We start from the raw sequence: 26,673 nt of genomic DNA on the forward strand, positions 1-26,673 counted from the left end.
GATTTCAATCGTCGCGTCGAAAATAGAGTACAAAAAACAATTCCTTCTGAAGCATTTTCAGAGAATGTCTAAAAGTTTAGAGAATGTGGCCTTGGGAATCCGATCCAAGTTTAACGAGAACGTGTACAATCTCATTGGTCTGGACATGAAGGGCGCTCCTTCGTTGATCTGCAAACAACTAATTGTGCAGAACTACTGTCCCAAAATCAGTGTCATTTCTACAACGAGCTCCGACGCTCTAGCCTCCACTTTGGGATTCGGCAACTTTCTGGAACTTCTCAGGTGTTTTGAACAAGGCCTTCTGGATCAAGATCCCGGAATTTCTACTGCTAATGGCTCCAACTTAAGGCTGACAGTGCGATTTGTCAGTCCCATTATGGATCAGTTACGAGAACAAGAAGAGTTTCTGCAAACAAGGAGATCCAGCTTAGGGGGCAGTGCAAGTTTGGGTGGCTCAGATTCCTTCAGCCAAACGTTTTCTGTGTCAGAATTGTACAACCTGAACTCATTGGATCCATTCATAAACGACCATATAAAAGATGTTGACAGCATAATTTCCGCGAGCGATGACCTTGTGAATATAAAACTTGCTCGTAATTCCATCTACTTGAACCTGCTCACAAAGAGCATCTCTTCCACAACGATATCGTCCTTTGAGTTCTTCAACCATCCAATAATGCAATTGTTTGTCGTCACGTCTGCGGATTCCTTGGAGACAGTCAAGGAAGCGCTTTCTGGCTTTAAAAGGACCGCATACCCGAGTTGGTTGGATATTGAGTCGATAGTGGAGCTGGTTCTCATTATTGTCGACCCAGAAAAGGATCTACAGGATGGACTACGTCTGCAGGAAGAGCTGAAACTAGGTGTTGGCGTGAAAAGTCTCATTGTACCGCTAGACAACTCCGGAGACACTGTGAACGTTGGAAAACCTGTATTTTCCCAGTTGAGTGAGGAAATGACCAGAACGGAGTCCTCTGAGCGCGGACTTCCGCGCCAAATCTACGAAACGTTCAGCGATCAAATTCAGGATATCATTCACAAGCAGCTCATTCCTCACATGGAGAGAAAGGTCAGAATGTGGACAGAAGAATACGTGGCTCCTCGCAAAAGCTTTACAGGAAGATTTTTCAACGCAGGAAAGAAATGGGGCGGAAACGGCACGAAGAAGTCGTTTTTTTCGTTTGGTAGCAGCGAAAAACTCGAAACCACTCCGGAGCCCACCGGCTCGAGCTACAACAAGAAAGACGGTTACTACAACATCAAGTCGCCGGAAATGGCCATACGACGTTTAGCAGACTGGAAATTCATGCTTCGCGACTATCGAAGTTCGTACACGACGTACGAGCTGCTTAAGAAAGATTTTCTAAGTGACAAGGCGTACAATTATCTTGCTTCGCTCCAAGAATTCATGATCATCTCTTTAATTATCGGCGCAAGCAATAAGGTCAATCCATTGGACAAACCACCTATCAGCATGGTGATGAATGGAATTACCGCAAAAATCATATCAGAGGTGATCAATCCTCTGGTGGACTCCTCGTTCTACTCGTATCTGTCGCGCTGCAACTTGAAGACCTATAGCATCCGATTACTCCTAATAATTGCCGAGCTTTTTTTCATCCTCGGACAGTCGACAGCATACTTTGGGCACTCCCCAGCCTCTGCTTCTGCATTGTATTACAACGAGGCTATCAATTTGTTTACCAAGCTGATCGACTCGCACCTTTTGGAGAGCACGGCCAACGCTGTATTAATGGAACGGGTTGCATACATTTATTCTACCTTTGGCCAGCCGGAGAAGTCTCCGAAGAGCACTTTCAAGGGTTCATACTACGAACAGAGCAATCCTCGCAAGCTTGAGGTCCCCGATCTCGTCTCTTTTGGCCAGACCAGACATCGCAAGTCGATACTGTGGCTGCTTCTGGCTGCCAAAGAGCTGGACCCGGTCTCCAAGCCCACCCAAACAAAGTTCCTCGTGGAATGCATCGAGGACGAAATAGCCCAAATCCCAGGACAAGATGTTGCTGTGTGGATGCAGAGGGAAGACGGGCTTTTGTACAGTCTAAAAAAAAGTCTAGGTATATAGCACAGCCCACATTCAAGCTTTGTCGCTAAAAATATGTAGGCCAAGTGTGGTGAAAAATTACTGCTGATTTAACATGTCGACTATATTTGGAGCACGTGTCAAGAACGTTCTTTCTGCTGATACGCTTGTGCTGGTTCCTTTGAAGGGGCCCAGTACAGAGCGAATTTTGACTCTGGGCTACGTGCAGGCTCCACGGCTAAATTCCGGCGAGAAGTACGCTTTTGAGGCCAGAGAGCTTCTGAGAACGCTCTTGGTCGGCAAGGAGATCAAGTTCTGGATACTCTACAAGAGCCAGTCAGAGAAAGAATTTGGAGACGTGTCGACGCCGCTCTTCCCTTCCTTGATTTCGTATCTCTTGGAGAAAGGTGCCGTAAAGCTCAGATCCGGAATATTCGACGACGAAGCTCTGCTTGATTTGCAGAAAATCGAGGCCAAGGCCCGCGACAAGGGTGTTGGCATGTGGGCTAAGAACTTGGGTGCCATTGAGACGGCCAATGAGCTGACACCAAGTCAAAAAGAAAAGTCAAAGACCACACCGCTCGACGCCATAGTGGAGAGAGTGATCAGTGGAGATCGTTTGATGGTGAGAGCACTGGTTTCCAAAAACAAGCATGCTGTGTTTCCTGTGCTGATTGCTGGAATTAAGGCTCCGAGAACGGCCTCTGCAGAGCAAGAGGCAGAGCCATTTGGCGAGCAGGCCAAGAGCTACGTGGAGACCCGGTTGCTGGCCAGAAACGTCAAAATCAGTGTTGTTGGCGAGTCGTCCAGCGGGATCGCGGTTGCACAGGTGATGCATCCGGCAGGGAAAATAAATTCCAAGCTACTGGAGGAAGGACTGGCCGAGGTGGCTGACTGGCAGTCCGTTCTGCTGGGAGCCAGCGGGATGGCAGATTTGCGCAAGAGTGAGCGTATTGGTAGAGGCCAGAAGAAAAACTTATGGCACAACGAGGAAGGTTCGACAGAATCCACTGAGAAGAGCTTCAACGGAACAATTGCAAGAGTGATTTCAGCCGACACGTTGGTGGTCCGTTTGAAAAATGACACTGAAATCACTGTTCAGCTCGCATCTCTCAGAGGGCCAAGACAATCTGACCCGGAAACTGCACCATTTGTTGCCGCTGCGAGAGAATTTGTTCGCTCCAAGGCCATTGGCAAGCAAGTCAGGGTCGTGGTCGAGTCGATTAGACCAAAGACAGAACAGCTTGACGAGCGTTCTCTGGTGAGTATTTTCTTGAACGATGGAACAAACCTTTCGGATCTCATTGTCTCCAATGGCTATGCATCCGTTTTGAAGTTCAAATCGGAAAGCAAGCCAGACTACTGGGACTCGCTGATTGAAAGCGAGTTGCAGGCTACGAAGCTAAAGAAAGGAATTCACGGCAAAATCCCAGATCCAGAGAGAATCGTGGACGCCTCGGAATCTGCTGCAAGAGCAAGACCATATCTTTTCTCCTTCCAAAACAGAACGAAGATCCCGGGTATTGTCGAGCACATCACAGCTTCCAACAGGTTCAAGATTTCCATGCCTCGTGAGGGTCTCAGATTGACCTTTGTACTAGGAGGGCTGGCAAACCCAAGAGGAGACGAAGAGATAGCTGAGAAGGCTTTGGCGTTCACAACTAAAAAAGCGTACCAGAGAGACGTCCATTTGGATATCTACAACGTCGACAAATTTGGCGGTTTCATTGGCAACCTTTATTTCCCAGGATCCAGTGTTCCGTTCCAAATATCCCTGTTGCAACAAGGATTTGCCGAGTGCCACGAAAGATCGCTCGCACAGACCAAATATGAAAGGCAATTTTTGCAAGCAGAAGAGGAAGCAAGAGAGAAAAAGCTGGGTGTGTGGGCCGCATACCAGCCTGAGGAGGCACCGGTCCAGCAGATGTCAAAGCTCAGTATTGACAGAAAATACTACGACGTGGTGGTCACCGACGTTTCAGAGACGATAGCTCTCCAAATTCTCAACGACGAGCAGAAAAAGCTATCTCCATTCATGAAACAAATGCATGCCTCCTCGTCGGGCTTCAAGCCGCTAGGTAAACCGCCAAAGGCTGGAGCACTTGTCGCTGCCAAGTTTTCAGAAAATGGAAAGTTCTATCGTGCGCTGGTGGTTGCTGTTGACCGCCAACTGAACAAGTACAAAGTCCGCCATGTGGACTATGGGAACAGCGAGAGCGTTCCGCTGTCTGACTTGCGCGAACTGCCTGCCAATTTCGGAACCTCTGTGTTAAAGCCCCAGGCTCACGTGGCTCAATTCTCGCTGGTCAAGCTTCCGCCAGCTCAGCCTATCGACTACTTGCAGGATGCGATTTATTTCCTTGAAGACCTGATTTTGGACAGACAGCTCGTTGCGTGCGAGACTTTCCACAACCCAGAGCCAGGTGTCGAGATGGACGTGGAACTGTACGATCCAGAAACAATTTCCAAGGATCCAAAATGGACGATCAACAAAGAGCTGGTGTCCAATGGTCTCGGTATTGTTAAGAAGGACTTGAAAGAGTTCGAAAAGCTGCTTTCTGCCGAACAGCAGGCACTTCTGGAACTCGAACAGGAGGCCAAACGTGCTCACAAGGGCTGCTGGGAACACGGCGACATTGAGGAGTAACGGGATGTAAAATAAATTTACGACGCTAAGGTCTTATATACAGGCATCTATTTCTTGGATTTTTTCTTTGGCTTCTTAGGCTCGCCCTCGATGAACTTCATGATTTCGTCCACCGACTTATCAGCAAGCTCTGGGTTTGGCGAGACCGACTTGTTCTTTTTCGAAGGCAGCGGCGAGGCTTTTTTGGCTTTCTTAGCCATCTGGGCCTCCATTGCCTTGAGCTGCTTTCCTTGTTTCTGCATCACAGAAATGTACTCCTTCAGCTGAGAGGTCCATTTTGACGCCTCGATACTGCTCCGGTCGTTAGGGCCAAGGTTGATTTTGAAAATGTTTGCTGCAATCTCAAGCTGCTCGCTAGCTGGAACAAACTGCTTCAACGTGACCAACGACTGGCCAAGTTGGAAACGCAGAAGACCTGACATTTGGCTTTGGTCTCCAACATACTTATCACTCAACTCAACAGCCTTTTGGAACACTTTGGCAGCCTGGAGATGCAGTTGCACCTTTTGCAAGATAATAGCAATGGTCGACAACGCAGACACCACATTGATATGAGACTCTCCGTGGTAAGTCAGCCAGTACTTCAGGACTCTCATATGCAGCTTGATCGCATTCAGGTGCTCGCCGTTGGCCGACTCAACTAGTGCCAATCTGGTCAGTGCGAGAATCGAATCGTACGAGTCTATTCCCTTGGTTCTTTCCAGAATACGGAAAGACTTGCGAGCTAGCTCAGAAGCCTGCTGGCCCATCTTGAGGTCCACGCAGATTTGCCCTAGTTGTCCGTATCCCTTGGCTGTTTCTGGATGGATTGCTCCATAAACTTGCTCATAAACTTCAATGGCCTGGTTCAGCAGCTGAATTCCCTCAGGCTCGCCCTTAGTGACTTTCACACGGCCAGCCTCCCAAATGTCATCCACAGAGCTGGAGTAGTAAATTGAGTCCTTGACGATCGGCACAACGGCCAGAACGTCATCGGCTGTGAACGTAGGAGACGTCCCGGTGAAATCGTAGGTTCTGTCTCTCCACTGAATGCCAAACTTGCGCGAAATCTCCTTGAACAAGTACAGAGAGTGCACAGGCCAACTTTCCGGAAGAGTGTAGCGGTATCTGATGAAAACCTCCCTTGCAACCTGCTCGCGAATTTGAGCTCTCGACTGGTTTAAGATGTCCGGAGAGCCGTACATCTCGGCCAAAAGCGGATCAACTTCAATGTCACCGGCCATGCCAAGAACGCTGTTGAAGATGTGTGCAATAACGTACGGAACCAGAGCAACCGGCACAGAGATACACGACCTTCTCAGGACGTGCTTCACTCCTCTAGCAATCATCTCCTGCACAGTCACAAAGAAAAGGGCATCCAAAACGTTCAAAACTGGTGTTGCATCGAGCTTGGACTGCTCGTTGTTCTCCGAATCACCCTCGTCTTTAGTCTCCTTTGGCTCTTCCTGTTTGACCTTTTCTAATCTCTCTTCCTCCGCCTTCTTGTGGAATGCCTTTCTTTCCTCAATGTACTGAGCGAGTGCTCCCAAATATCTGAGGTTGATTCCTTGGCGATGCAATATGGAGCTCAGATGGCCCCCATCAATTGGAGTGTACGCCTCGGAGGACTCCAGGTCTTTCACCAATTCTGGAAGCAGGATCTCAGAGACAAACTTGGACACTTCTCTGACTCTCTCCTCGTCTTTCTTGAGCTCTGCAGCAAGTTCTGGTGTAGGTGCCTCCGTCAAGCAGAAAGCGTCTGGATTCAGAACAAACGCAGAAGTATCCACAGCAATAGTGGCCTTTTCTTCTCCTTCCTTGGTCTCCTCGCCCAGTCTGTCGGTCTCTTGCTTCACAGCGAGGGAGACTTGTCTTCTCCACCATTCTTCCACAGCCTCGTGTCTAAGAACTGTCTCTCTGTGAGGATAAGAATCTTCCTTGCCTGTGTAGTGTTTGTCAATGAACTCGATGTCGACAGGAGTTGTTCTGTACAGATCAATGATATAGTCGCGACCATCAGTTCCCCTCATGCCCTTGGTGTCCATGGACGTCACAACTTCCTTGATCTGGGAGCCATCGAGATTCCATGCTTGGTGTGGCTTGAGGTGGAACACTTCAGCAATTTTCTTGAATTTCTCGCTCAGCTTCTCATCAGCATTCAGCTGGGTGTGTGCCTCGGAACTGCCATAGATCACTTTCGAAACAGGCTCATCCTCCGAAAGCGGTTCATCAAAAATACCGGGGACAGGGGTCTGACAAATCACCCTACGGCCGCAATAGTCAACAATTGTGGTGCATAGATGAGAAATTTCGCTGCTGTCCAGCCGGTTCAGACATCTGACTCCGTCCAAGTCCTTCACGGCAGCCACCCTGGCTGCTTCGTCTCCTCCTGAACGCTCAAAATCGCCTGCAGCATCCACACCAAGGGAATAGAAAATTCCGTTGCGCAGATACACATGTTGAGATGGCTCGTCATTAGGGTTCATCGGAGTCACATCACCATGGACCACGGAAATCGCACCTTTGATGGCCTGGACGGTAAAGTCAAAGCCAGTCTTGTTCAATAGCCGCTCTCTAGCAATGATTTCCGGGAGACTCGAGCGTGGAAGCTCCTTGCTTCCTTGGTATTCCTCATTCCAGTCCTTGAAGAGATCAGCAGCATCAGAGCCACCAACGATGTAGTTCTCCTCAATTCTTCCTAAATCCGGAAGTTGCAGAGAATAGTCCTTCACAAGCCATGGATTGCTTAGTAGGGCATTGGTAGGAAGAGAGTAAACGTCCTGTATTTGCTCAGATAGGATCTTGGCGTTGATATCGAGCTGCTCCACAAATTTAGGAGACAGACCCTTCAACAAAGTAAGCAGAGAGTGGGCTCTTGACGGCCTTTGGTGCTTCCCGTTTGCCGAAGTCACTTTTCTCGGAGAGCTGTCGAACTTGGCAGCAGAAGAACTGTTCACAAAAAATCCGGTCACGTGAGCAGTGATCTGGAAACTCTCACCCTCGAGGGTCTGACATTGCAGATAAAGTAAGTCGCCTTTCAAGACACGTTGTGGAGAGGGTGGAGTCCACGCCGACACATGCAAAGAGCGCAAAGCAGGGGCTAATTTCAAGGGTTTCTGGGCAGGAATGGTGGATGGCTTGACGGAGAGCACGGATTCAACTGCATCAAAAATACCGTTCTTGGCTGATTCGGAAAGCTCAGGCTGCTCCTTCTCTTCAGTCTCGGTAGTTTCCGCCTTTGTAGAAACAGGACCAAGCTCTAAAGTTTTGTAGGTTGAAGCTCCAGCCGAAAGACCGCTGATGTCGTTTAATGTCCCATAAAATAGCGGGAGTTGCAACGAGGCGATCTCCCTCACCTTTTGAAGATGTTCTCTTGCCGACTTCTCGGTGTAGGGCATTTCTTTCAAAATCACTGTAGCCTCTGAATTCTCCGAGATATCCCCAATAAGAGTGTCCTCAACAAGTTTTTCACCTTCAAAGGTAGTTAAGACAAAAGAAGTGTGATGCTGGGTAGGAGAAATCAGTTTCAAAGTCTGACTGACATCCTGCACAGTGTCAGCGGGATTGACCTGAAACACAAGTTGCCCGATTGGATCTGGCAACTTGACAGTCAGTTGCACAACCTCCAACTCCTGTCCTTCTTCTGACATTTGAAATATCTATAATTTTTCGATTTTTCAACTTTTTGTCGGTTCCCGACGTGGGGGACGGAGCTGGATTACGTAAGCCCGACGAAAAACATTACCAGAAGATAAAAGTTCATTATTGAATCTAATTACAATATACATGCTAGCGATCAATTCAATCGACCTTGATTTGGCTGTAGATGCTCAACACAAACACCATGACGCCAATGAATCCAACAGCACCGCACAAAAGTCCAATTCCTAAGGAAATCACAAGAGAGTAACCAACGTAGAGAATCACAGAGGTGAAACCGCCAAGTCTGAACTTTGACAGTATTAGGGCATGCAAGAACACGTAAACGGAAATACCGCCACCAACGAAGAATGATCTCCATTGCCATTTGTAGTTCTCGTTGCACAAAGTGTAATAGATAAGCAACAAGGTGACCAAGAGTGTTGTGATCAGCATCAGAATGAAACAAAAGAAGAGGAACCCAAACATGTAGTAGATTCTGTTGAACCAGAGAGAGTTGTAAATGAAGTACATCTCAATGGCAATGGCTCCGAAGGGGAAGATGCCTGCGATCAAGGCCATGTTGGACGTCTTCAAGTACCAGGCCTGTTTTGGAATCTGCCTTGGGATTTGATTAACTTTGACAGGCACCTTGATAGCTGGCCGTCTAAATCCGAGGAGAGAGCCAAAGCACGACAGTGGAACGCTGATAGCAAACCAAATCAGAACGATAACAAACATGGTACCAATCGGCACTGCTCCCGAAGAGTGTGCAAAAATTAAGAAGAAATTGAAAAAGATGAACAGTCCAAAAAGAGCTCCAGGGACCAGCAGTGGAGACAGGATCATGTTAGTTTTCCAGTCTTCACCTTGGAAAAATTTGTAGATGTATGCAGACGTGAAGGATCCAACAGAGCCGAAAACTGCATACAACACAAACATCAGAGTAGCCAAAGAACCCCTATTGGAAGGAGAAAGAAGTCCAAGAAGAGCGAATCCGCAGGTGCTGACAGCCATCAAAAGGAATTGGACACCAGAACCGACCAGAACCGACAACAACATAGGGTTCTTTGGTGGCCTGAAAACGTCTCCGTAGACCAACTTCCAGCCCATCTCGTCAATCATATCGTCGTCAAGATTGATTTCATTGTATTTTTGAATATCATTTCTCAATGTTCTGATTAAAATATGAGACATGATGATAGAGAGGAAAATGACGATAAGAGAGAAATTGACCAAGGAGAACCATTGGATCTTTGGGTCGTACACGTGCAAATACTTGTCCCATCTTGTGGCCCAGACGGTTGGTGATTCAATGAAGTAGACGGAATAGGTGAACGTGACGCCTGTGTCGGCCTCCTGGCTCAACGTGACAGGAACAGGCGTTTCAGGATCACAAGTCACGTCGGCGGTTTGCGTGAGCGACTTAGGATCAACAATGACACCAACGACTCTGTACTCATCCTCTTTTCTTTTGTGGTACTCGATATAAATATCATAGTGATTGTACAGATGAGCAACATTTTCGTCGTCGACATATCCAATATGGAATCCCGAATTGTAAAACGTAGTGCCTGTTTGCTCATCAAGCATTTGTCTGGCTGCCGGCAGCCCATCAATAAGCCAGTTGTGCTTGAACCCTGCGCGTATATTTCTGTTGACAAACACCGCGTCCGACTTTGAGTAAGTTTCTGAGCAGAGATTTTGGCACGTTTTATTTTCGAGCATGTTCAGCTCGAACGGCGAACTGAAGATTCTATCACCAAAGATGACAGATCCTAGAGACTCGCTTTGTTTTTCGGGCCCATCCGCCGGTTTGCAGAAATGGAATCTTGGGAAATAGTAATCGTAGGAATAAAGATAAGTTTTTGCCGAACTATCCTCCTGGTTGATAGAGGGAGTGATATGATTCACCAAAAGCGGAACCTTGTCACCGGCCTTATATGGAGTTGGTGCCACTCCCGGTAAGTAGAAGGCATTGGCATACTCAAGACAAAGAGCCAATACAAGGAACAGACCCTTCATGTTTAGACAAAATAATTATATTTTTCGTTACGTGGTTTGTAGTGTAGTGGATTGATTTAACCGTGATGCAAAATGGCAGAAAATCTTGCGGAATGCGGAAACTGATCGCACGAAGTGATTGACTATCAGAATTGCGAATAGTCTGTTTGTGTAATCAGCCCACTGTGACTGCGCTGTTGTAGAAGAAGTTTGCGTGGGGATGTATGACCGTAATTGAAAAGCTGTGGACGCGAACAAAAATGCAACTATATTCCCCTATCTCATTCTCGGTCCTCACAAGGCATACATATGTGTAGTTCATATACCATTTCTTGAAGCTTGTCGAGGTTCTGTTCTTTTGAGCCTTCAGGTTCCTCATATGTGGTCTTCTTGAAAGGTTTTGGCTTGTCCCTGCTTGGCATCCTTAAAAATCAAGGGGTAGCACGCAAATGTAGTGCGGGAGGTCAAAGCGTGACTGAATGTAATACGTGACTGAATGTAATATCAGGATATCCATAGAATGGTACCCATAGTTTATTTGCAGCCAAGTACATTGTAGTGTCAAAACAGGTGCTTACATTTTGGATGGCTTGTCAACTAAGAGTAGTATGCTATTTAGAAATCACAGCGTCTTTCGACGAAGCGTCAGACTACTTGAATTGAGGACCCTCGTATAGTTGACTCCCTGGTAAAAACGCGCTCTCAGATACAGATGGAGTGCTAGTTACTGAAGTTTGAGAGTCTCCTTCCGATTTATGTGCGTAGCATAATTTAGCCGTTATAAATCAGAATTTGGCTCCCCAATTTTGCATGCAACAGGGCTCACTATTTTTCGTGAGTCTCTAGGAATAATGTCCCTGAATGCCACCTCGCTAAATCTACTTGCGTATCCAATTAAAAAGAATCGTCTTACTGATTCTACGTAATTAATCTCAAGCTGTAGCCTTTGAGTTAACATGCTCCTCCTCTTCGCTGTCGTCAGGATGAGCATCTTTCAAACTCTGAACACTCTCGAGCTTAGGATCTTTCAGAAGGAATGCGAAACCAAGCAGCGGAATACAGAAGCAGAGTCCAACAACGACCAGAATCTTCTGAACGTATCTGTAAGAAGCGACCAAGGCCATTCTGTCAGGATCTCCCCAAGGATGTTGATAGATCCACGTCAGCGGAGATCCATAAGCAGCGGCTGCCTCGGTGGTATTGGAGATCCGCTTGTAAATTTCTCTTGGCAACAGCTGGGTCCAAATGGCTCCTGAAATAGAACCACCCAGAGCAGAACCAACATAGTAAAGACAGAGGTACAGAGACAACAGCGAGGCCATATGTTCGTGGTCTGTGACAGTCTGAATGGAGGCCTGAGTGACGTAGGTGAAGAAACCTGCACCAAAACCAAAAAGACATTGAGCACCGATCAAACCATCCTTGGTGCCGTCTCCTCCTCTGTATTTGACCATCAATCCCATGGCAATAAACCACATAGCAATACCAAAGATAATAAAGGCCTTCAGTCTTCTGATGTATGCGATAGCAAATCCGAGGATAGTTCCCGTGATCACCGAGACGAAAGAGTAAAGACTGGTGATTCTGGTAGCAGACTTGATGGACTGGTTGAAGCCAACCAAAACAACAGTGTACAAGTAGTCACCTTGCATGTACCAAACCATATCAATGAAAATGGCGATCATCAAGGCTCCCCACACAGATCTGTCCTTCATGTACTTAGCCTCAAGGAATGGGTGTCTTGCGAATTTAGCTTCCCAAAGGAAGAAAAATGGCAACAGGCAGAAACCAATGACCAACGGTGCGATGACTTTAGCCTTCTGCCATTCCCTCTTGACTCCTCCGGCAAGGGTGAATGGGGTCAGAATGAGACCAAGACTGAGCATCAAGGAAAGCAGACCAATCAGGTCAATTTTCCAGAAAAATGTCTCAACGATGAAACGCTTGAAACCCAATCTTTTGAAGTCAGAGACTCCCTCAAGTCTGTGAATGTCTCCACTGCGGTAAGCGAGGTAGTGCATGTGCATGAAGCAGAGAATCAATGGAATACAGGCCAGCGGAAAAATAAAGGCCCACATACCAATACCCCAAGACCAGCTTCTCGAGCCCAAAACTGCTGAAGTCACGTTACCAGAGATCCATGTATTGATCACAAATGGCAGGGCTGCAACAAAGGAAGCAAGCACCCTCCAGTTCATGTTCGAGAAGTCAGCGGAAATAATTTGCAACAGGACAATGACTCCAGAGTATCCGAACTGGTACAGAATGGCTCCCGCAGCAAACCTGGTAACATCGTACGCCTGAGACTCAATAATTGTACCAACAACATACAGCACAATTGCGACAAAAAGGAGCTCGACTCTGCCGAAAATGTCCGAAAGTCTAGCGTAGAATAGCTGGGCAACACAGGCTGCCACCGAACGCACGACAGTGACAGTAGAAAGCAGCGAGTGTTTGGCATAAGAAGATGTAGCGTACGATTGGTAAGTATATCTGATTTGTCCGTCAAGACCGTAAGCATAAGCAACCAGGAAGATAGAAAAGAAAATTGCAACTTTTCCGTACCAAACGTTGTAGTGCTTGTTCAGGGCTTCCGTCCGTCTCACACCGTAGCTTTTCTGCTCATATTTGCTGTGAGCGTTTGTGACAACGTCACTCTCCGTGTCTTTTTCTCTGTTTGTAGAGGAGTTCATTGAAGGAATTGGGGCTGGAAAAAAATTTACAACCTTTCCTATTATATTTATCTTGAGTCGGGGCCTAGTAAAATGATAAAATTAAATTAGGAAAAATAAAATTTTGGCTGCATGAAACAATAGCCAAGCATTGCTTTTTCCCCCCGAATAAGGCTTCACCTTAGAAAAAATACAAGGCCGCCCGAACTCGCCTACGTTAACCGGCATTGTCATCTATAAGGGTTTTTAAAATCGGCATTAACGGCGATGATAGTGCATTAAAAAGCGTCAATGTTCAACTGTGGGAATTATCTAGTTCATCACAAGCCTGTTTGCTATTTTTATTTTAGAGTGGCCTCTAAATATGGAAACAATAATGCTGAGCTGGTACGGCTCTAGTCGTTTTTGCACCTATGAACGTTGAGATTGTCGTATGTGTGAAGGCTGACAGTTGACCAGTAAATTTAGAATTTGTCAGCCTCTTGGCCGCCACCCTGGGGGCGTTGCAGCTGCAACAGAAGAAAAATTTTCGGATTTCAGTGACACTGAAGTTAACAGTGCTGCAAGAGTATACACAGCCTCACTTCAAGGCGTGAAAATTAAGGATGCGGTTCCAATCGCAAAGTTGATCAGCGAATCAATATTGCGAAAAGCATAACTGATTGATGTTTAGCTAGAACCGCTTGCTTGATACATTGAACTTAATTTGTGAACTCAATTTGGTGGATCTTTGATAGCCACACCCGCAGTGAAAAATAGTCTCGGTTATAGGACTCTAAAATAATAGAACAAATACACCATAACTTAAAGTTACATACATTGTTGTAATGTAATTTCCGAAATAATTTAATTCCCGAGAAAATTATCAAAAACAATTTGCCGGTATGGAAAATAGTGTCACTAAAAATGAGTTGAACCGCGTCCTCGAACAGCTCAACAAAAACTCTGGTGACCCGAATTTGGTAAAGGAGGCTGATGGTTTGCTCAAAAGATTGTATTCGCAGCTCTCACAAACAGGATCTGAAGGCCTAAATCTAATTCCGGCAATATTGGGATTTCTTCAGTATGAAAACCTCAACTCGGTTGTGCTTGCCATTTTGATAACGTTGCAAGCAAAAAGTGGGAAGGATTACAATGAGAAACTTATTGACTCTCTAGAAGATCTGATTGAACTCTCACCTCGACTGCAGGTATTCAAGGTTCTGACCCAATTGTTTACCATTGCGCCCGCAATCTGCCACCAATTGTTCATCCAGAACCAGACCCTAGTTTCCTATATCACTACGGAGACAACAGAGCTCATAAATGACACAATTCCAAAGTCTAGATTTTCTAGCCTTTTAAATCTCTTTTCAGCAGCGTGCGTGGACGAACTGTGTCGAATTCCCATTGCTGACCATTACTCGGTAGTTCCCATCCGCGCTTTGGAATCTGATGATCTCCATGTGCGAGCTCTTGGGGCATTGGTGATCCTCAAGATATGGAATAACATAAAAAAAGAGACGTTTAAGGATCATCCTAACTTGCTTTTGAACAACTTGGAAAAAGTGCTTTCGGAAGCTCTTGAGCACAATGACCCTTCTGCAGTTGAGGGCCTTGCCTATTTGTCTCTGAATAGCAAATCTCTGAGGGATAATCACTCTTTGATGGCGAAATTGACAGAGTACCTGGATACTGAGCCATACGGAGTGGTTTGCGTGCTTGCAAACCTAACAAGGGTTGCCAAGAAAGACCAGCTCAGTCAGCTGAAAAACATGAACAGAGAGCCTGACAACGAGAAACAGCTTGGTGACTTTTTCAAATATCTGCTGGAATCCGAAACTATTGGTAAAGTCACGAGTCTGAAGTCTGTGTCTTCCAGGGTTCAAGAGAAAGCAGTAGAGTTGCTTTACAACATATCAACAGACCGGAACTGTCGTCCCCAACTTATACAGCAAGGTGGCATTGGCACTGTAGTCACATATCTCATTAAATCGTCTCAAAACATTGACTACAAAAATGGAATTTCGATTAGCAAACCGATCGAAAACCAAGAACTGCGTCTCATCGCCATTAATACGCTGGCAAATATTCTTTCCAGCAGCAATCCAACTGCTGTTTTCATGCGTTCGGAGCTTGTGACACCCGTTCCATTTTTGCTTGAGCCAGTAATCCAATACGACATAGAAATCAATGGGACCAAGACTACAAGCCCCCTTTCACGGCTTGAGATTGATAATGCTGATTTATTTACCGCGCTGGTTGCTTTAATCAACCTGTCTTCTGTTGATGACATGGACGTGAAGCTTGTTCCGATGAAACTGGGATGGCCAGCGATTGGCAATCTCATGCTCTCTGCCAATGTCCAAATCAGACGATGTATCTTGGAGCTTCTGGCAAACCTCATTGTGACTCCGCTATGCATGGAAAAGTTTTTCAACTGGACCTCAGAGAAGGATGAGAATTACAGAAACTTCAAGATACTTGTTCAGCTTGTCGATCTTGACGATCGCGCATCACAATTGGCAGTATTGAATATCCTGGCAAACTCCAGCGATTTTGAGCTGGTCGCTGCCGTACTTCAAAAGTCAAACATGTTTCTGGATCGGCTATTTGGAATACTTCAAAACCAGTACGACACAGATATTCTTCTACGTGGATTCTACATCCTCCAAAATCTGGCAGGCTTATCGGACCATGAGGTGGTGGCTTCTTACGCACAAAAGTATAACTTGAAAGGCATACTAGGAGACCTATTTAGAAACGTCGGTGACTTGGAGGTGAGACACATGGCAATTGATGCTTGCAAGAGGTTGCAACAATAATTTTGTCATACGCATAATTAATTTTAGCAGATCTTAAATATTTATTCTATATTCTTGTATTTCTGTGTCTCGCTGATCTTGTCAAAAATGTACTGATCTAATTCAGAGTCTTCAGTCACATCAATTTGTGGTACCTGAGACCCGCCCAGCAATTCCGCGCCTGTTTTTCTGAGATACTCTAATCGTCCCGTTATAAGAGAGCTATTGCAAATCTGCGCCATGTCTCTGTCTCTAAACTCAGCAAACTCCAGTTTCCGCTCGCACAGCGTTTCCAACACCAGCTCCCATATCCAGAGCTCAATGTCGTATCCGATCTGAGGGAAGTTCTTCCCAAAATTGCGGAGCTCCTTATCATTTGGGTCTGTAAATAGATTTTTTTCGACATAGTCGAAAGGATTCATCTTCGGATTATGAATATGGTAGAACAAAGGTTTTCCGGGGGAGTCTTCAAACGCGAAGTTTCCGAACGCATGCATATAGCTGTAGACATACGAGCTCTGCAAATTGTCCATGTTCTGTATGTTCTTTTTCACAGCTTTCTTGAGAGTTTCGTAGTCGACTACAGGATCAAATTGAACAATGGTCGAATCCACAAAAAACTTTGCGTGCTTGATAAACGTGCCGTAAAGCTTATCAGGCTTGCGATAAACCTGGTAGTGAGGTTTTCTGAGAACGTGGGCTGCCAGAACCAACGTCTCCTTGTCGCCTTCTCCAGCTCCGCCCTGGGACAGCAGCGGATGGTAGCCAGCGGGGCCGTCGAAATTGTAATACAATGACAGCAAAAGCGTGTTGAAATGCTCCCTTTTGTTGATGAGGATTTGGCCGCTTTCAGAGGTCCACTCGGGAAGCGTACCCAGTCTATCATGGAAATTGATTTTGTCCTCGACTTCAATCAGCTCTTCCTTCGTAACGTACTTTTCTGTTGGCGTGAAGAAATCGTTGAGTCGCCGCACTGGAAAATTACCAATTTTGATGTTCAGGATCTTGTACAGAAGCGGAGAGCTGGTCCTTCTCCAGAAGTCGGGCCAGGTCACCAAGCGGAACTTCTTGTACAGATTCGACTCAAATAAATGGTCTGGGTTTGACACGGCAAAATTGTCCGAGTCCAGGTACATCATGTCCTCGAATGAGCTCGCCAACATCGCAAAAGACTTGAGTTGGTACCCTTTTAATTCTCCCAGCGACTTCAGAGTGTCGTTTCCTAAGACCTGCGAAAGTCTCACGCAAGTTGCGTTTAGTTCGTTTGGAAAAATCTCGTCGCACAGTTTCGGCTCGTATTGGCTGTCCTGGGGAATGACAACCTCGACCGGCAGTGTCGAGCCGGTTTTCCTCAGTGATCTAATCGACAGATACGCATACCAGGTATACATTCCACCGCCAACCATGGTGTATCCTGTTCCGTGGTAGAAATCCACCGCGCGTTTGGGAAGACTCGATAGAACGTTGCGGTGCTTGCGGGTAAGGTCTTCCACGAACTGGGGGTCAAATTCCATGAACTCGAGAAGCCGATTTTCTGAGAGAACGTTGTAAGGAGTCTCTTCGAACTGGGTTTCCCAAATGACTGGCTTGCCATCGAGCGTGATGGTGCGCTCGGGATGAGGAAAGAGCATCCTGTTCAGCTTAAGAATCTTGGCAAACTTCTGGAACACCTTGTTCATCGGAGCACGGACGTTTATGGCTTTGTAGGCATGGCGATCCTTATTTTTCCGCAGCAAAATCTCCCGGTCCTCGGCGAACTTCGCATTCTCGTCCTGAATCATCTTTCTGATGTCATGAGCGGTGAGAGGGCCTTTCATACCGTTCTTGAAGTACTGTTCCTTGATGTGCTGGGAAGTCCAGTAATTCTTCAGTGCAGACCCAGAAAAATTCATTATGTCCACCTCGGAGCCCGTGGTGCGTGTCTCGTACAGAAACAGCGTGATGTAGAATAGCACTGCACACGCCAGGGCCAGAAATATCCATTTTTGAAGTCTGGGACGCAGCATTACACGGCTACCTTTTGATCCGGGGCTGAAAATTACTTAGCTCTAGCAAGACGCGTCGATAGTCTTAAAAGTTCTCGTCCCAAGAATAAGCCCTGATGAATTTGCGACAGGACCTCACTGGAGCGTGGGAGACGGCACAGACTTACCTAGCAAATGCCAGAGACTGGTTTACGCAGCTTGTCTTGTGGAAGAAACTGCTCATTCTCGCCATTCCCGTCGCATACATTATTGTCCATATCTTGGCGTCCAGATACTATTCTGGCCTTGTGCACAAGATGGTCGAGGTGGCAGACCGCTGGGCATCGTGGGGGCTCCACGGAAAGTTGCTGCTGTTCATGTTGGTCGTGACAGTCAGTTTCCCGCCCGTTATTGGCTATTCAGCGCTGTCCTTGCTGACAGGCATGGTCTATGGGTTTGCTGGCTGGCCGATCATTGCCTCTGCAACACTACTTGGCTCGACGCTGTCGTTTCTGCTCTGCCGTCGCTGGCTACAACCGTACGCCGTTTGGTGCATGCACCGAAACGTGAAGCTCAAGGTGTTCGTGTCTGCTCTCAACGACGAGAAGGCCCCGTATTGGCAGAACTTCGGCCTGATGTGTCTGGTCCGGCTGTGTCCACTTCCCTACTCGCTCTCGAACGGGGCTCTGGCGGCAATCCCGACCCTGGAACCCAGCATTTACGTGGGAGCCACGGCTGCAACCAGTCCGAAATTATTTGTTCCCATATTTAGCGGCTACCAACTACGAAAGATGATGCAAGACGGACGAAGCCCAGGAATGCAGACAGTGGATTTCCTCGGCATGGTGATCGCCCCATTATCGTTTGTGGCCGTGATTTACGTGATTTATAATCGTGTTTCACGAAAATTAGAGTCACATGAAATTGATGAACTTTCCAATCTGGGCTTGGAGGATGCTTAGTGTCGCGAACACGTTAATATGAAAGTGTTTTTTTTTTCTGAAAGGTAAATCTTTCATTTCATGAGCTACAAAGATCTTCAACCGCCAGAACTGAAGACTCTGCCGGAGTTCATGAGGGCCCCAAGCCCCCAGATACGGTTCCACTCTCCGTTCCCGCCACTAACAACCACCAAGAGAGTGCGCTCGGTGATGGAGAGAGCGGGTTTTGAGGTGTATCGTCCAGACCGTCCCCGATCCTCAGGCAACCGCTCGACGCCCAATCTGAGCAGCCACAGAAACTTCACGGCGCCAGGAACGCTCGCTACACAGCGCCACCACGACTCTGATCCCCAGATCCAGCACAAAATGATGACGAAGGACGGAGACAAGAGCACAACCTCGCTGCCTCTTGACGCCGGGCTCGACCAGATCAAACAGAGAACTGCCTCTGCCGGAGCGTCATTCCCAAACACACGCAGAGACCCGCTGGCCAAATTCCAGCTGGGAGACGCATCTGTGGACACCAGCACAGGGTCATTGGGGCACGCATCCAAGCTGCCTTCTGCCGCAGATCGTGCCAGTGCACACAGTGGCAGTCCCTCCAGACGCTCCAGAGGCCTATCGGGTATGTCTCAGGCGTCCGAGAAGTCTGGAAACTCTCTCAATTTCGGACCAAAGCCCATGGTTCCTCAAATTATCACGTCCTCTGCAAGCTCGCCAATCCATAGCACGTCTCCGGCGCCTACATCCAATCCGCCACCTCAGCCGCCACCAGACGTTTTGGCAACTCCTCCTCTGGGGCCCTCGACGTTGCAGCCTAACGATACACCTCTGTCGAAGTCCACGATGAACACGACGGAGGAGGAGTTCGAGGACGCCAATTCGTCGATCGACGCGTTCGACGCCAAGTTCGAGGCTGAGAATGACGACTCGGTGGAACAGCTGCTTTCGATGCGCAAGGAGCTGTCGCCAACTCTAAAGGTCGATCTGCAGATCCCGCAGCTGAACCCAAGACCGACAGACAGCATGACATCGTCCATATACAATGCACAAGACATCCAGAGGCTGAATAATATGCAGAGCCCGGAGTTTAAGATATACAACACACAGGAGGACGACCGCCAGAACGACATGTCGACGATCCAGGAGGACACAGAGTACGACGATAGCGTGGCACAGGTGACCAATAGAATGTCCAGGCTGGAGACCGGAAGCCAGAACTCGGTCAAGTCTCCGAAAAAAGCTCCTTCTGTCGTCAAATTTAACCCGGGAGAAGGACCGTGCAGGAAATGCGGGCTGCCAATTGCAACGGGCCAGAAGTCGATCTGGTCCAAGGACCAGCAGCTGTCTGGCCAGTGGCACAGAAAATGTTTTTCGTGCACCACGTGTTCGAAGCCGTTCTCGAAAGGCGAGTCCTGCTACGTGCACCAGGATTTCCCGTACTGCGAACTACACTTCCATGAGAAAAACGGCTCGCTGTGCACTTTCTGTGGACAGGGAATCGAAGGCGAGTGTCTGTCGAATGAACATGGCGAGTTGTTCCATGTACACTGTTTAAGCTGTTCCGAGTGTGGAGTGACAATCAGGACTGATTACTTTGTTTTCCAGGACAAGATCCTGTGCGAGAACGACGGAGCCAAATTATTAGGAGAGTCCGGCGGCTTGGACGAACGCACAGCAAGAAGACACACCCGGTTGTTGTACTTATAAAATTGGTAACATGAATGCATTATAGAGCTGGTATCATTTTGTAGGAAGTTTGAGCAACACATCGATCCCTGTGCCGAGTCGATTTTCGATCTCTAGACTGCCATTGTTGAACTTCGTGAGCAGCGAGCACAGCGGGATGCCCATGCCGAACCCGTTCACCTCGTCTTTATTCTGTTCGGTGGCCGTGGTGAAATGGAACTGCCATATTTTGTGGGCGATATCGGGCGGCATGCCGCCGCCAGAGTCTGTGATCTTTATCGTGGTGGTCTCTGGATCGTTCAGGATGTTGAGTCTGATCGGAGTGTTTGTTCGGAGCGCGGGAATGGTGGAGTTTTTAAGCAGTTCGAAGAGCACGTGTTGGATTTGCGGAGCAACACACCGGATCTTGGCGTCGTCGGAGCCAGACTCCAGCAGAATCTGCGGAACAGGGTAGTCATTTAGGAGTAGGACGTCCTGGGTGTATTTGATAGCGTTTCTAACAATTTGGCGCGCACCGTATGTCTGCACCAGGGAGTCGTTATGCAGATAATTGCTAATCTCAAAGGTGGTTTGGATCCGGTCGGAGTGATATTTTTCCAAAAAAGAGTGCGTCTCCGGCGTATAGTGTGTTGCCAGCCACGCAAGGTCGGATTTAGTGGGCTTGGTTGCTATCTGGGCCAGCTCTTCCGAGCGCGCATAGAGCTCGTCCTTCAGATAGCTCACAAACCTGAACTCCACCATCTGGGACGCGCTCTCCAGCCGCTTGTGGCTCTCTTCATACTGCTTTCCGAGATCGTGATAGTATCCCTTGATGCTGTCTCTGGTGATTGGATTATGCAAACACAGCGACACAGCCTGGTTTTTGTAGAGCTGGAGCAGCTTGTTGACCAGAGTAGCCCTTCTCGACTGGCATTGTGCTGTAGTAGGGCCTACCCCCCACGTATTGAAGAACGCCGGCTTCAGACTCACAAGAAATGTCATTCCGAGAAATTAAACCATCTTTTTGGTACTTATACTAAACCCTATCCTTTTGGCCGGGTTCCGGGACAGGGGAATTTTGGGCGAGCCCGAGAAGCGACGCGTCGATCGACGCAAACAACTAAACCGGGTAGTCGAGCGTGTTCTTGACGTCGTCCTGGCCGATCGAGCCGTCTGCCGAGCGCGAATCCATCACCGATTGCGTCGAGTTGGGCGGCGACGCGCTGGTGTCGTTGAAAATGCCTGTCTTGGGAGTCCCGCACGAGGACGTCGACAGCCAGCTGCTTGAGCGGTGGACGGCGGCACCCTTGGATTTCACGGCATACGGCGATGTCGGCAGCGACCTTTGCGTTTCTGACGCGGTTTTAGGGATGTTCAGCAGCGGGATGCTTGGATGGCGGCGGATTTGGCGTTTTAGCGGCGTAGACGTGGCAGTTGGTCTGCGCGACGGGAAGATCGTGTTGGAGCGCATTCTCTGTTCTCTGAGGCTGCCGACGGCCAAAGACTCGGATCTGCGGCGCTGGTGGACACGACGTTTGCGCGGTTTGTTCTGTTCTGTGCCCTGGACAGGGTTTTCGAGGTTGTTGATGAGCGAGACGGGCAGGTACGTGAGCTGTCTGCTGGGCGTGGAAATAAGTTTGGAGCGCAGCTTGGAGATGGCCTTGTCGAGCGCAAACTCGAGCGAGCAATGGTTCTTGATGATGGAGATCTTGGGCCATGTGGCGCGGGCACCTCGCACGAGAGCGTCGAGCAAAAACTCCGGGGTCGGGTTGACCAGCAGCTTGTTCATCTCGTTGAAGCGGATCTCGGGCAGGATGGTGATGTCACCCGAGTACGGCTGCGACAGGATCTGGCGCATTTTCGTGGAGAAATTGGTGGCAACGCCAAGCTCTGCCGCAAGCTCAAAGTAGTGAATGGCCTCTGCAGTGAGCAGCTCGCACGTGTTATTGAGGATCTGTTTCAATTTTGCACTGTACTCGTTTTCGATCTCGCCGCCAACACACTGCACAGACATCTTGAGGAACGGCACGACGTGCGGGTTGACCTGGCACGCGATCACGTGGTTGACGTTGAACATCTCGGACAGCCTTCTAATTGGCAGGTCTGAGTGGACCGAGCCGTCGAGAAATTTGACCATGGTATCTGACCATTCGTGGATTTCTCCAGTTTTCACGCTTTTCTCGTAGATGGCCGAAGACGGGAAGATCCCGGGCAGCGAGCAGCTGGCACAGACAGCAGACCAGATAAGCACGTTGGGCGCGGTAAGATAGTTGAGCAGCGTGGGCTGTTCGTGCACGGACACGGGCGACACGGTGATGTTGAGAATGCGGCCTGTTCTGTTGTACGCTCCGCGGAAAGTGAGGTCGCCGAGGATCTCTCGCATGGTGGCGCGCAGATGCGAGTTGTCGAACCAGGTGCCGTACTTAAGCAGCCGGGCCAGACACGTGAGAAACGTTTCTGGGTTGTCGTCCTTGCCGAACACCTCGAACTTGCTGGACGTGATCGACTCCAGCAGGCTCAGGATCTCGGGCGTGGTCTTGGAGCAGATGATGGAGCTCAGAATCGAGCCTGAGCTCGAGCCCGACACAATCTTGGGCAGCAGGTCAAGCTCCAGCAGCGTTGAGAAAACACCCATGCCCAGCATCCCGAAACAGCTGCCGCCGCTCATCGTGATGGCCACGCGGCCGTAGTTCTTGCGCGTCTGCATCAGCATCGCCAGCACGTACGTGTCATCCAACGGACAGTCCTGCCGGGTAAGTGCCGCCAAACACTGCTGGCACTCCAAGATGTACTCCTCGATCAGCTTTTTGGTGCCCACAAACGAGTGGCGGTATAGATTGATGTTGTCCATGTTGGCCATGTTTCTGGTCCAAGTTGTGCGGATTAGGTAGAGCATTCTGGAGTAGTCGCCGTTGAGACGGGCGTCGCGCAGCTCTAGCAGCCGCATCTTGACCAGCTGCCAGTCGTACAGATCGCTCTCCTCTTGTTTTTTCCAGACGTCCTTTTCCATCAGCGCGTCGAGCTTGACGCTGGTCTCGTACCACTCTGCATAGCTTGTGGCGGCGCGCTGTTGTGCGGTCAGCCGGTTAATCTGCGCGGTGGCCTCATCGGGCGGGCCAATACAGTGTTTGATGAGGGGGACATCACGGAGGACCTTGGCAACTTTGTTCAGAACCAGCCCCCACAGCGACGCGGACGCCCTGTTCTGCTCCTCCAGGTCGGCGACGCGCTTCGTGATCAGCCGCTCCGTGATTCGCTCAAACGGGTTGGCTGTCTGGTCGAAGGCCATCTCCTTCACATCCATTGTCTAAAATTAATTTGAATTATTTTGGTAGCACCGCCAGCTATTTATTCTATAAAAGACCTGATATTATTCATGGACAAGTAAATCCGCCATCGCACACCATCGCAGAGCCGGTCGTGAAGCTGGACGCATCGGATGCCAGATAAAGGTATGCACCGGCCAGCTCCTTCGCAACACCCTGTCTGCCCATAGGACTCATCTGATACCACACGTTGAGAATCTTCTTGTCGAGGAAGTCGGACAGTCCGGTGTCCATGTAGCCTGGACACACGCAGTTGACTCTGGCGTTGAAGGCGGAAAACTCGACACCGAGCGACTTGGCCATGTGGATACAGCCGGCCTTGGCAGCGTTGTATGGCATCTGGTAGTTAGGCACGTTGACGATCATGCCCGACATCGAGGCGGTGATGACGAGCGAGCCGGATCTCTGCTTCTTGAACACCTTGCCGACGTTCTTGGCGCAGTAGTACACTCCATTCAGATCGACGTCGACCACACGGTGCCAGCTCTTGTCGTCGTCGTTGATGTCCTCCAGGATCGAGCCGGTCTCCCAGACAACGCCGGCGTTGGCGACAAACACGTCGATTCTGCCGAACTCTTCCACCACGGCGTTGGTGGTCTCGGCAACGTTTTTCGATGACGCAACGTTCACTCTGTAGGCCTTTGTTTTGGTTCCGTACTTGAGCGCGAGCTTCTCGCACGTCTCGGTGGCATCGGAGTAGTCCCAGATGCACAGAACCTCGCAGCCAGCCTCGCAGTACGCCTGGGCGGCCGCAAAGCCAATTCCGTTCTCTCTAGCAGCACCGGTCACCACACAGACCTTGCCCCTGAGCGAGAAAAGGTCCATGATGCTCCTTTCCATGATATGGGCTGGAGGCGGTTTAGGCAGCGGTGTAGGGTCGTTGGCGTGGATCAGAGAGGTGACGATCTCGTCTTGGGTCATGTTGCAAAGCGTGGGAGCATGCTGGACGGCGGATCGTGGGTATTTATACAAATCTGGGTATCCCCCCAAAGGAATTCCGAGTGCAAAAGCAATGTGAGCACTGCCAGGGGTTATCTACGTTTTTTTTTTATTTTGGTAACGGGCAGGAAAAGTACAAAATGGAATTCCGAACTAGTGTGTCTATCAGTCCGTCTTTGCTAGTAATTGGTCGATCTTGGCCTCTAAGGCGGCCAGTCTCTCGTCCTTGGCTGTGTTGACGGCCTGAAGCTGATCCACAGCAGACTCCAATTGAGTCACAAGAGCGTGTAGTTTATCCATGGAGGATTTGAGGCCTCCCGCAGCTCGAACGGTGGAGGAGGAAATCGAACTGGAGGAGGCGGTTTCAGGAACTGTCTTTGGAGCTGCGGTTTCCTTATCAGACACAACCTCACTGGAGATTTTCTTGACATCCTTAATTGCTTCCTCAACCGCTTGCTTAGGCTCCTCGACTGCTTCCTGAGTTTTTTCCTCAGGCTCCTTTGCCTCAACCTCCTCCTTCAGTGTTTTCTCCTCCTTCTCTTTCTCCTCCTTCTCTTTCACCTCCCTCTCCGTCACCTCCTGCCACTCCTCGTCGTCCGCGTCGACCTCCTGTGTGTCGTCGTCGGACATCTCGTTGACCTTGTTGAGCAGCGTCGTCACCTCCTCCTTGTTCTTGAGGTCAGGCTCGGCAGCAGGCAATGGCCGCAGAGGCTCTGGTGTCTCCTTCTCCTTGTCCTGCTCCTTGTCCTGCTCCTGCTTTGGCTCCTCCACCTTCTGTGTCTCCCCCTTCTGTGTCTCCACCTTCTGCGTCTCCCCCACGCAGGTTGCAGGTTCCTCAGAGCCCTCGTACAGGTCCCTCATCGACACCAAAACCGGCCCGCTCGTCTTGCCCCCAAAGAACTCCTCCGCCGTCAGCGCAGGAACGCCCGCCGGCGCGTCTGGATAGATGTCGTCCTGGAACATCTCCGAGCGTCTTGGAACAATAAATGAGATCGGCTCGACAATGTTGTCGTTGTGCAGCTTGTACGCGCGCACAATTTCGTTCTCTCTCACATTGACAAACCGCTTAGGCCCAATGGCGTAGCCACGCTGCGGCGACGTGGATGGGAACTCCGAAATCAGATACAGCTCGTCCTTGTCGAACTCGTAGTATCTCACGTTGCCGTCTCCCTTGCCGGCTACAAACAAGATATTTGTGGAGTCGTCGAAAAACGGCATTAGCACGCCCGACGACGCGTCCACAGAGTAGAACCCGCCCACAGGCCCGTCCTCGACCTTATCGGCCTTCCAAACACCCAGCTGTCTCTCGGAGAACCTGTCGAAGCCGGTGGTGACAAATCTGTCGTGCTTACCAAGCCAGCACACACGTGGCGCCTTGGCGCCCGTGTGGCCTGGGCCCTCCGACAGCACCTTGCCCGTGTGCACATCCCAGACGCGGATCTTCTTGTCGCGAGACGCGGTGACAATCTTGGACCCGTCGTAGTTGAAACAGAAGCTGGTCACGAGGTCCTTGTGCTGCAACGTGCGCTCACACTGTTTGGTGTCCAAATTCCACAGCTTGACGCTGTAGTCGAAGGAGGACGACGCCAAAACGTTTTCGGCGACCGGATGGTAGACAACATGGCCGACTTTGCGCGAATGGCCCGTCAAAGAAGCCACCGGCGCAACGTCCTGGATGTTGTCCGGGTCAACGTGGGTGAAGGTGTAGTCTGGCGGGATCTCCCACAGCAGGATCTTGCCGTCCTCGCCTGCAGAGGCCAGCCTGTTCTCGTGGAACGGGTCGAAGTCGGTGTCGAGCACGAGGCCGCCCGTGTGGCCGCGGAACATCGGCACCTTGTCGGGAGCTTTGCCGACCTCGTCGACGGGGATCACCAAAAACGCGCCGATGCCGTTGGCGTTGACACTCAGGTACCGGCCATTGCACTTGACAATGTTGCTGTCGAACGCGGAGATCGTGACCTTGAGGTTCTCATAGCACATCTCCTTCTTGAACGGCTGGCCGTACACGTGTCTGTACTTGGACGCTCTCACAAACCGGCCACTAAGGGTTAGCATTGGTAGCGTGAC

At 49.3% G+C, this 26,673-nt stretch overlaps 13 protein-coding genes across 13 annotated transcripts; 5 read left to right on the forward strand and 8 right to left on the reverse strand.

Moving 5' to 3' along the window:
• Positions 1-64: 64 nt before the first annotated feature.
• Positions 65-2,086, forward strand: HPODL_05208 (uncharacterized protein; the record flags this gene model as incomplete). The annotated part of the gene is made up of 1 exon (XM_014079862.1): positions 65-2,086. The coding sequence occupies one exon, from the start codon at positions 65-67 to the stop codon at positions 2,084-2,086; it is 2,022 nt and encodes a 673-aa protein (XP_013935337.1).
• A 73-nt stretch (positions 2,087-2,159) lies between these two features.
• On the forward strand, positions 2,160-4,691 carry HPODL_03542 (uncharacterized protein; the record flags this gene model as incomplete). The annotated part of the gene is made up of 1 exon (XM_014079863.1): positions 2,160-4,691. One exon carries the CDS (start codon positions 2,160-2,162, stop codon positions 4,689-4,691), a length of 2,532 nt encoding a protein of 843 aa, XP_013935338.1.
• Positions 4,692-4,738: 47 nt separating this feature from the next.
• Positions 4,739-8,320, reverse strand: HPODL_03543 (eukaryotic translation initiation factor 3; the record flags this gene model as incomplete). The annotated part of the gene is made up of 1 exon (XM_014079864.1): positions 4,739-8,320. One exon carries the CDS (start codon positions 8,318-8,320, stop codon positions 4,739-4,741), a length of 3,582 nt encoding a protein of 1,193 aa, XP_013935339.1.
• Positions 8,321-8,471: 151 nt separating this feature from the next.
• Positions 8,472-10,334, reverse strand: HPODL_03544 (Transmembrane 9 superfamily member 1; the record flags this gene model as incomplete). The annotated part of the gene is made up of 1 exon (XM_014079865.1): positions 8,472-10,334. One exon carries the CDS (start codon positions 10,332-10,334, stop codon positions 8,472-8,474), a length of 1,863 nt encoding a protein of 620 aa, XP_013935340.1.
• Positions 10,335-11,245: 911 nt separating this feature from the next.
• Positions 11,246-13,006, reverse strand: HPODL_03545 (Siderophore iron transporter 1; the record flags this gene model as incomplete). Its single annotated transcript, XM_014079866.1, has 1 exon — positions 11,246-13,006. One exon carries the CDS (start codon positions 13,004-13,006, stop codon positions 11,246-11,248), a length of 1,761 nt encoding a protein of 586 aa, XP_013935341.1.
• An 863-nt stretch (positions 13,007-13,869) lies between these two features.
• On the forward strand, positions 13,870-15,789 carry HPODL_03546 (SWI5-dependent HO expression protein 4; the record flags this gene model as incomplete). Its single annotated transcript, XM_014079867.1, has 1 exon — positions 13,870-15,789. The coding sequence occupies one exon, from the start codon at positions 13,870-13,872 to the stop codon at positions 15,787-15,789; it is 1,920 nt and encodes a 639-aa protein (XP_013935342.1).
• Positions 15,790-15,830: 41 nt separating this feature from the next.
• On the reverse strand, positions 15,831-17,774 carry HPODL_03547 (Alpha-1,2-mannosyltransferase; the record flags this gene model as incomplete). Its single annotated transcript, XM_014079868.1, has 1 exon — positions 15,831-17,774. One exon carries the CDS (start codon positions 17,772-17,774, stop codon positions 15,831-15,833), a length of 1,944 nt encoding a protein of 647 aa, XP_013935343.1.
• A 95-nt stretch (positions 17,775-17,869) lies between these two features.
• Positions 17,870-18,694, forward strand: HPODL_03548 (Golgi apparatus membrane protein TVP38; the record flags this gene model as incomplete). Its single annotated transcript, XM_014079869.1, has 1 exon — positions 17,870-18,694. The coding sequence occupies one exon, from the start codon at positions 17,870-17,872 to the stop codon at positions 18,692-18,694; it is 825 nt and encodes a 274-aa protein (XP_013935344.1).
• A 60-nt stretch (positions 18,695-18,754) lies between these two features.
• On the forward strand, positions 18,755-20,383 carry HPODL_03549 (Paxillin-like protein 1; the record flags this gene model as incomplete). The annotated part of the gene is made up of 1 exon (XM_014079870.1): positions 18,755-20,383. One exon carries the CDS (start codon positions 18,755-18,757, stop codon positions 20,381-20,383), a length of 1,629 nt encoding a protein of 542 aa, XP_013935345.1.
• A 33-nt stretch (positions 20,384-20,416) lies between these two features.
• Positions 20,417-21,343, reverse strand: HPODL_03550 (uncharacterized protein; the record flags this gene model as incomplete). The annotated part of the gene is made up of 1 exon (XM_014079871.1): positions 20,417-21,343. One exon carries the CDS (start codon positions 21,341-21,343, stop codon positions 20,417-20,419), a length of 927 nt encoding a protein of 308 aa, XP_013935346.1.
• A 118-nt stretch (positions 21,344-21,461) lies between these two features.
• HPODL_03551 (Triacylglycerol lipase involved in triacylglycerol mobilization and degradation) lies at positions 21,462-23,645 on the reverse strand (the record flags this gene model as incomplete). The annotated part of the gene is made up of 1 exon (XM_014079872.1): positions 21,462-23,645. One exon carries the CDS (start codon positions 23,643-23,645, stop codon positions 21,462-21,464), a length of 2,184 nt encoding a protein of 727 aa, XP_013935347.1.
• Positions 23,646-23,715: 70 nt separating this feature from the next.
• HPODL_03552 (Sorbose reductase SOU1) lies at positions 23,716-24,588 on the reverse strand (the record flags this gene model as incomplete). The annotated part of the gene is made up of 1 exon (XM_014079873.1): positions 23,716-24,588. One exon carries the CDS (start codon positions 24,586-24,588, stop codon positions 23,716-23,718), a length of 873 nt encoding a protein of 290 aa, XP_013935348.1.
• Positions 24,589-24,771: 183 nt separating this feature from the next.
• On the reverse strand, positions 24,772-26,661 carry HPODL_03553 (Coronin, cortical actin cytoskeletal component; the record flags this gene model as incomplete). The annotated part of the gene is made up of 1 exon (XM_014079874.1): positions 24,772-26,661. The coding sequence occupies one exon, from the start codon at positions 26,659-26,661 to the stop codon at positions 24,772-24,774; it is 1,890 nt and encodes a 629-aa protein (XP_013935349.1).
• Positions 26,662-26,673: the final 12 nt, after the last annotated feature.

The sequence above is a fragment of the Ogataea parapolymorpha genome, chromosome IV (genome assembly GCF_000187245.1).
Source record: "Ogataea parapolymorpha DL-1 chromosome IV, whole genome shotgun sequence".
NCBI classification, from domain to species: domain Eukaryota; kingdom Fungi; phylum Ascomycota; class Pichiomycetes; order Pichiales; family Pichiaceae; genus Ogataea; species Ogataea parapolymorpha.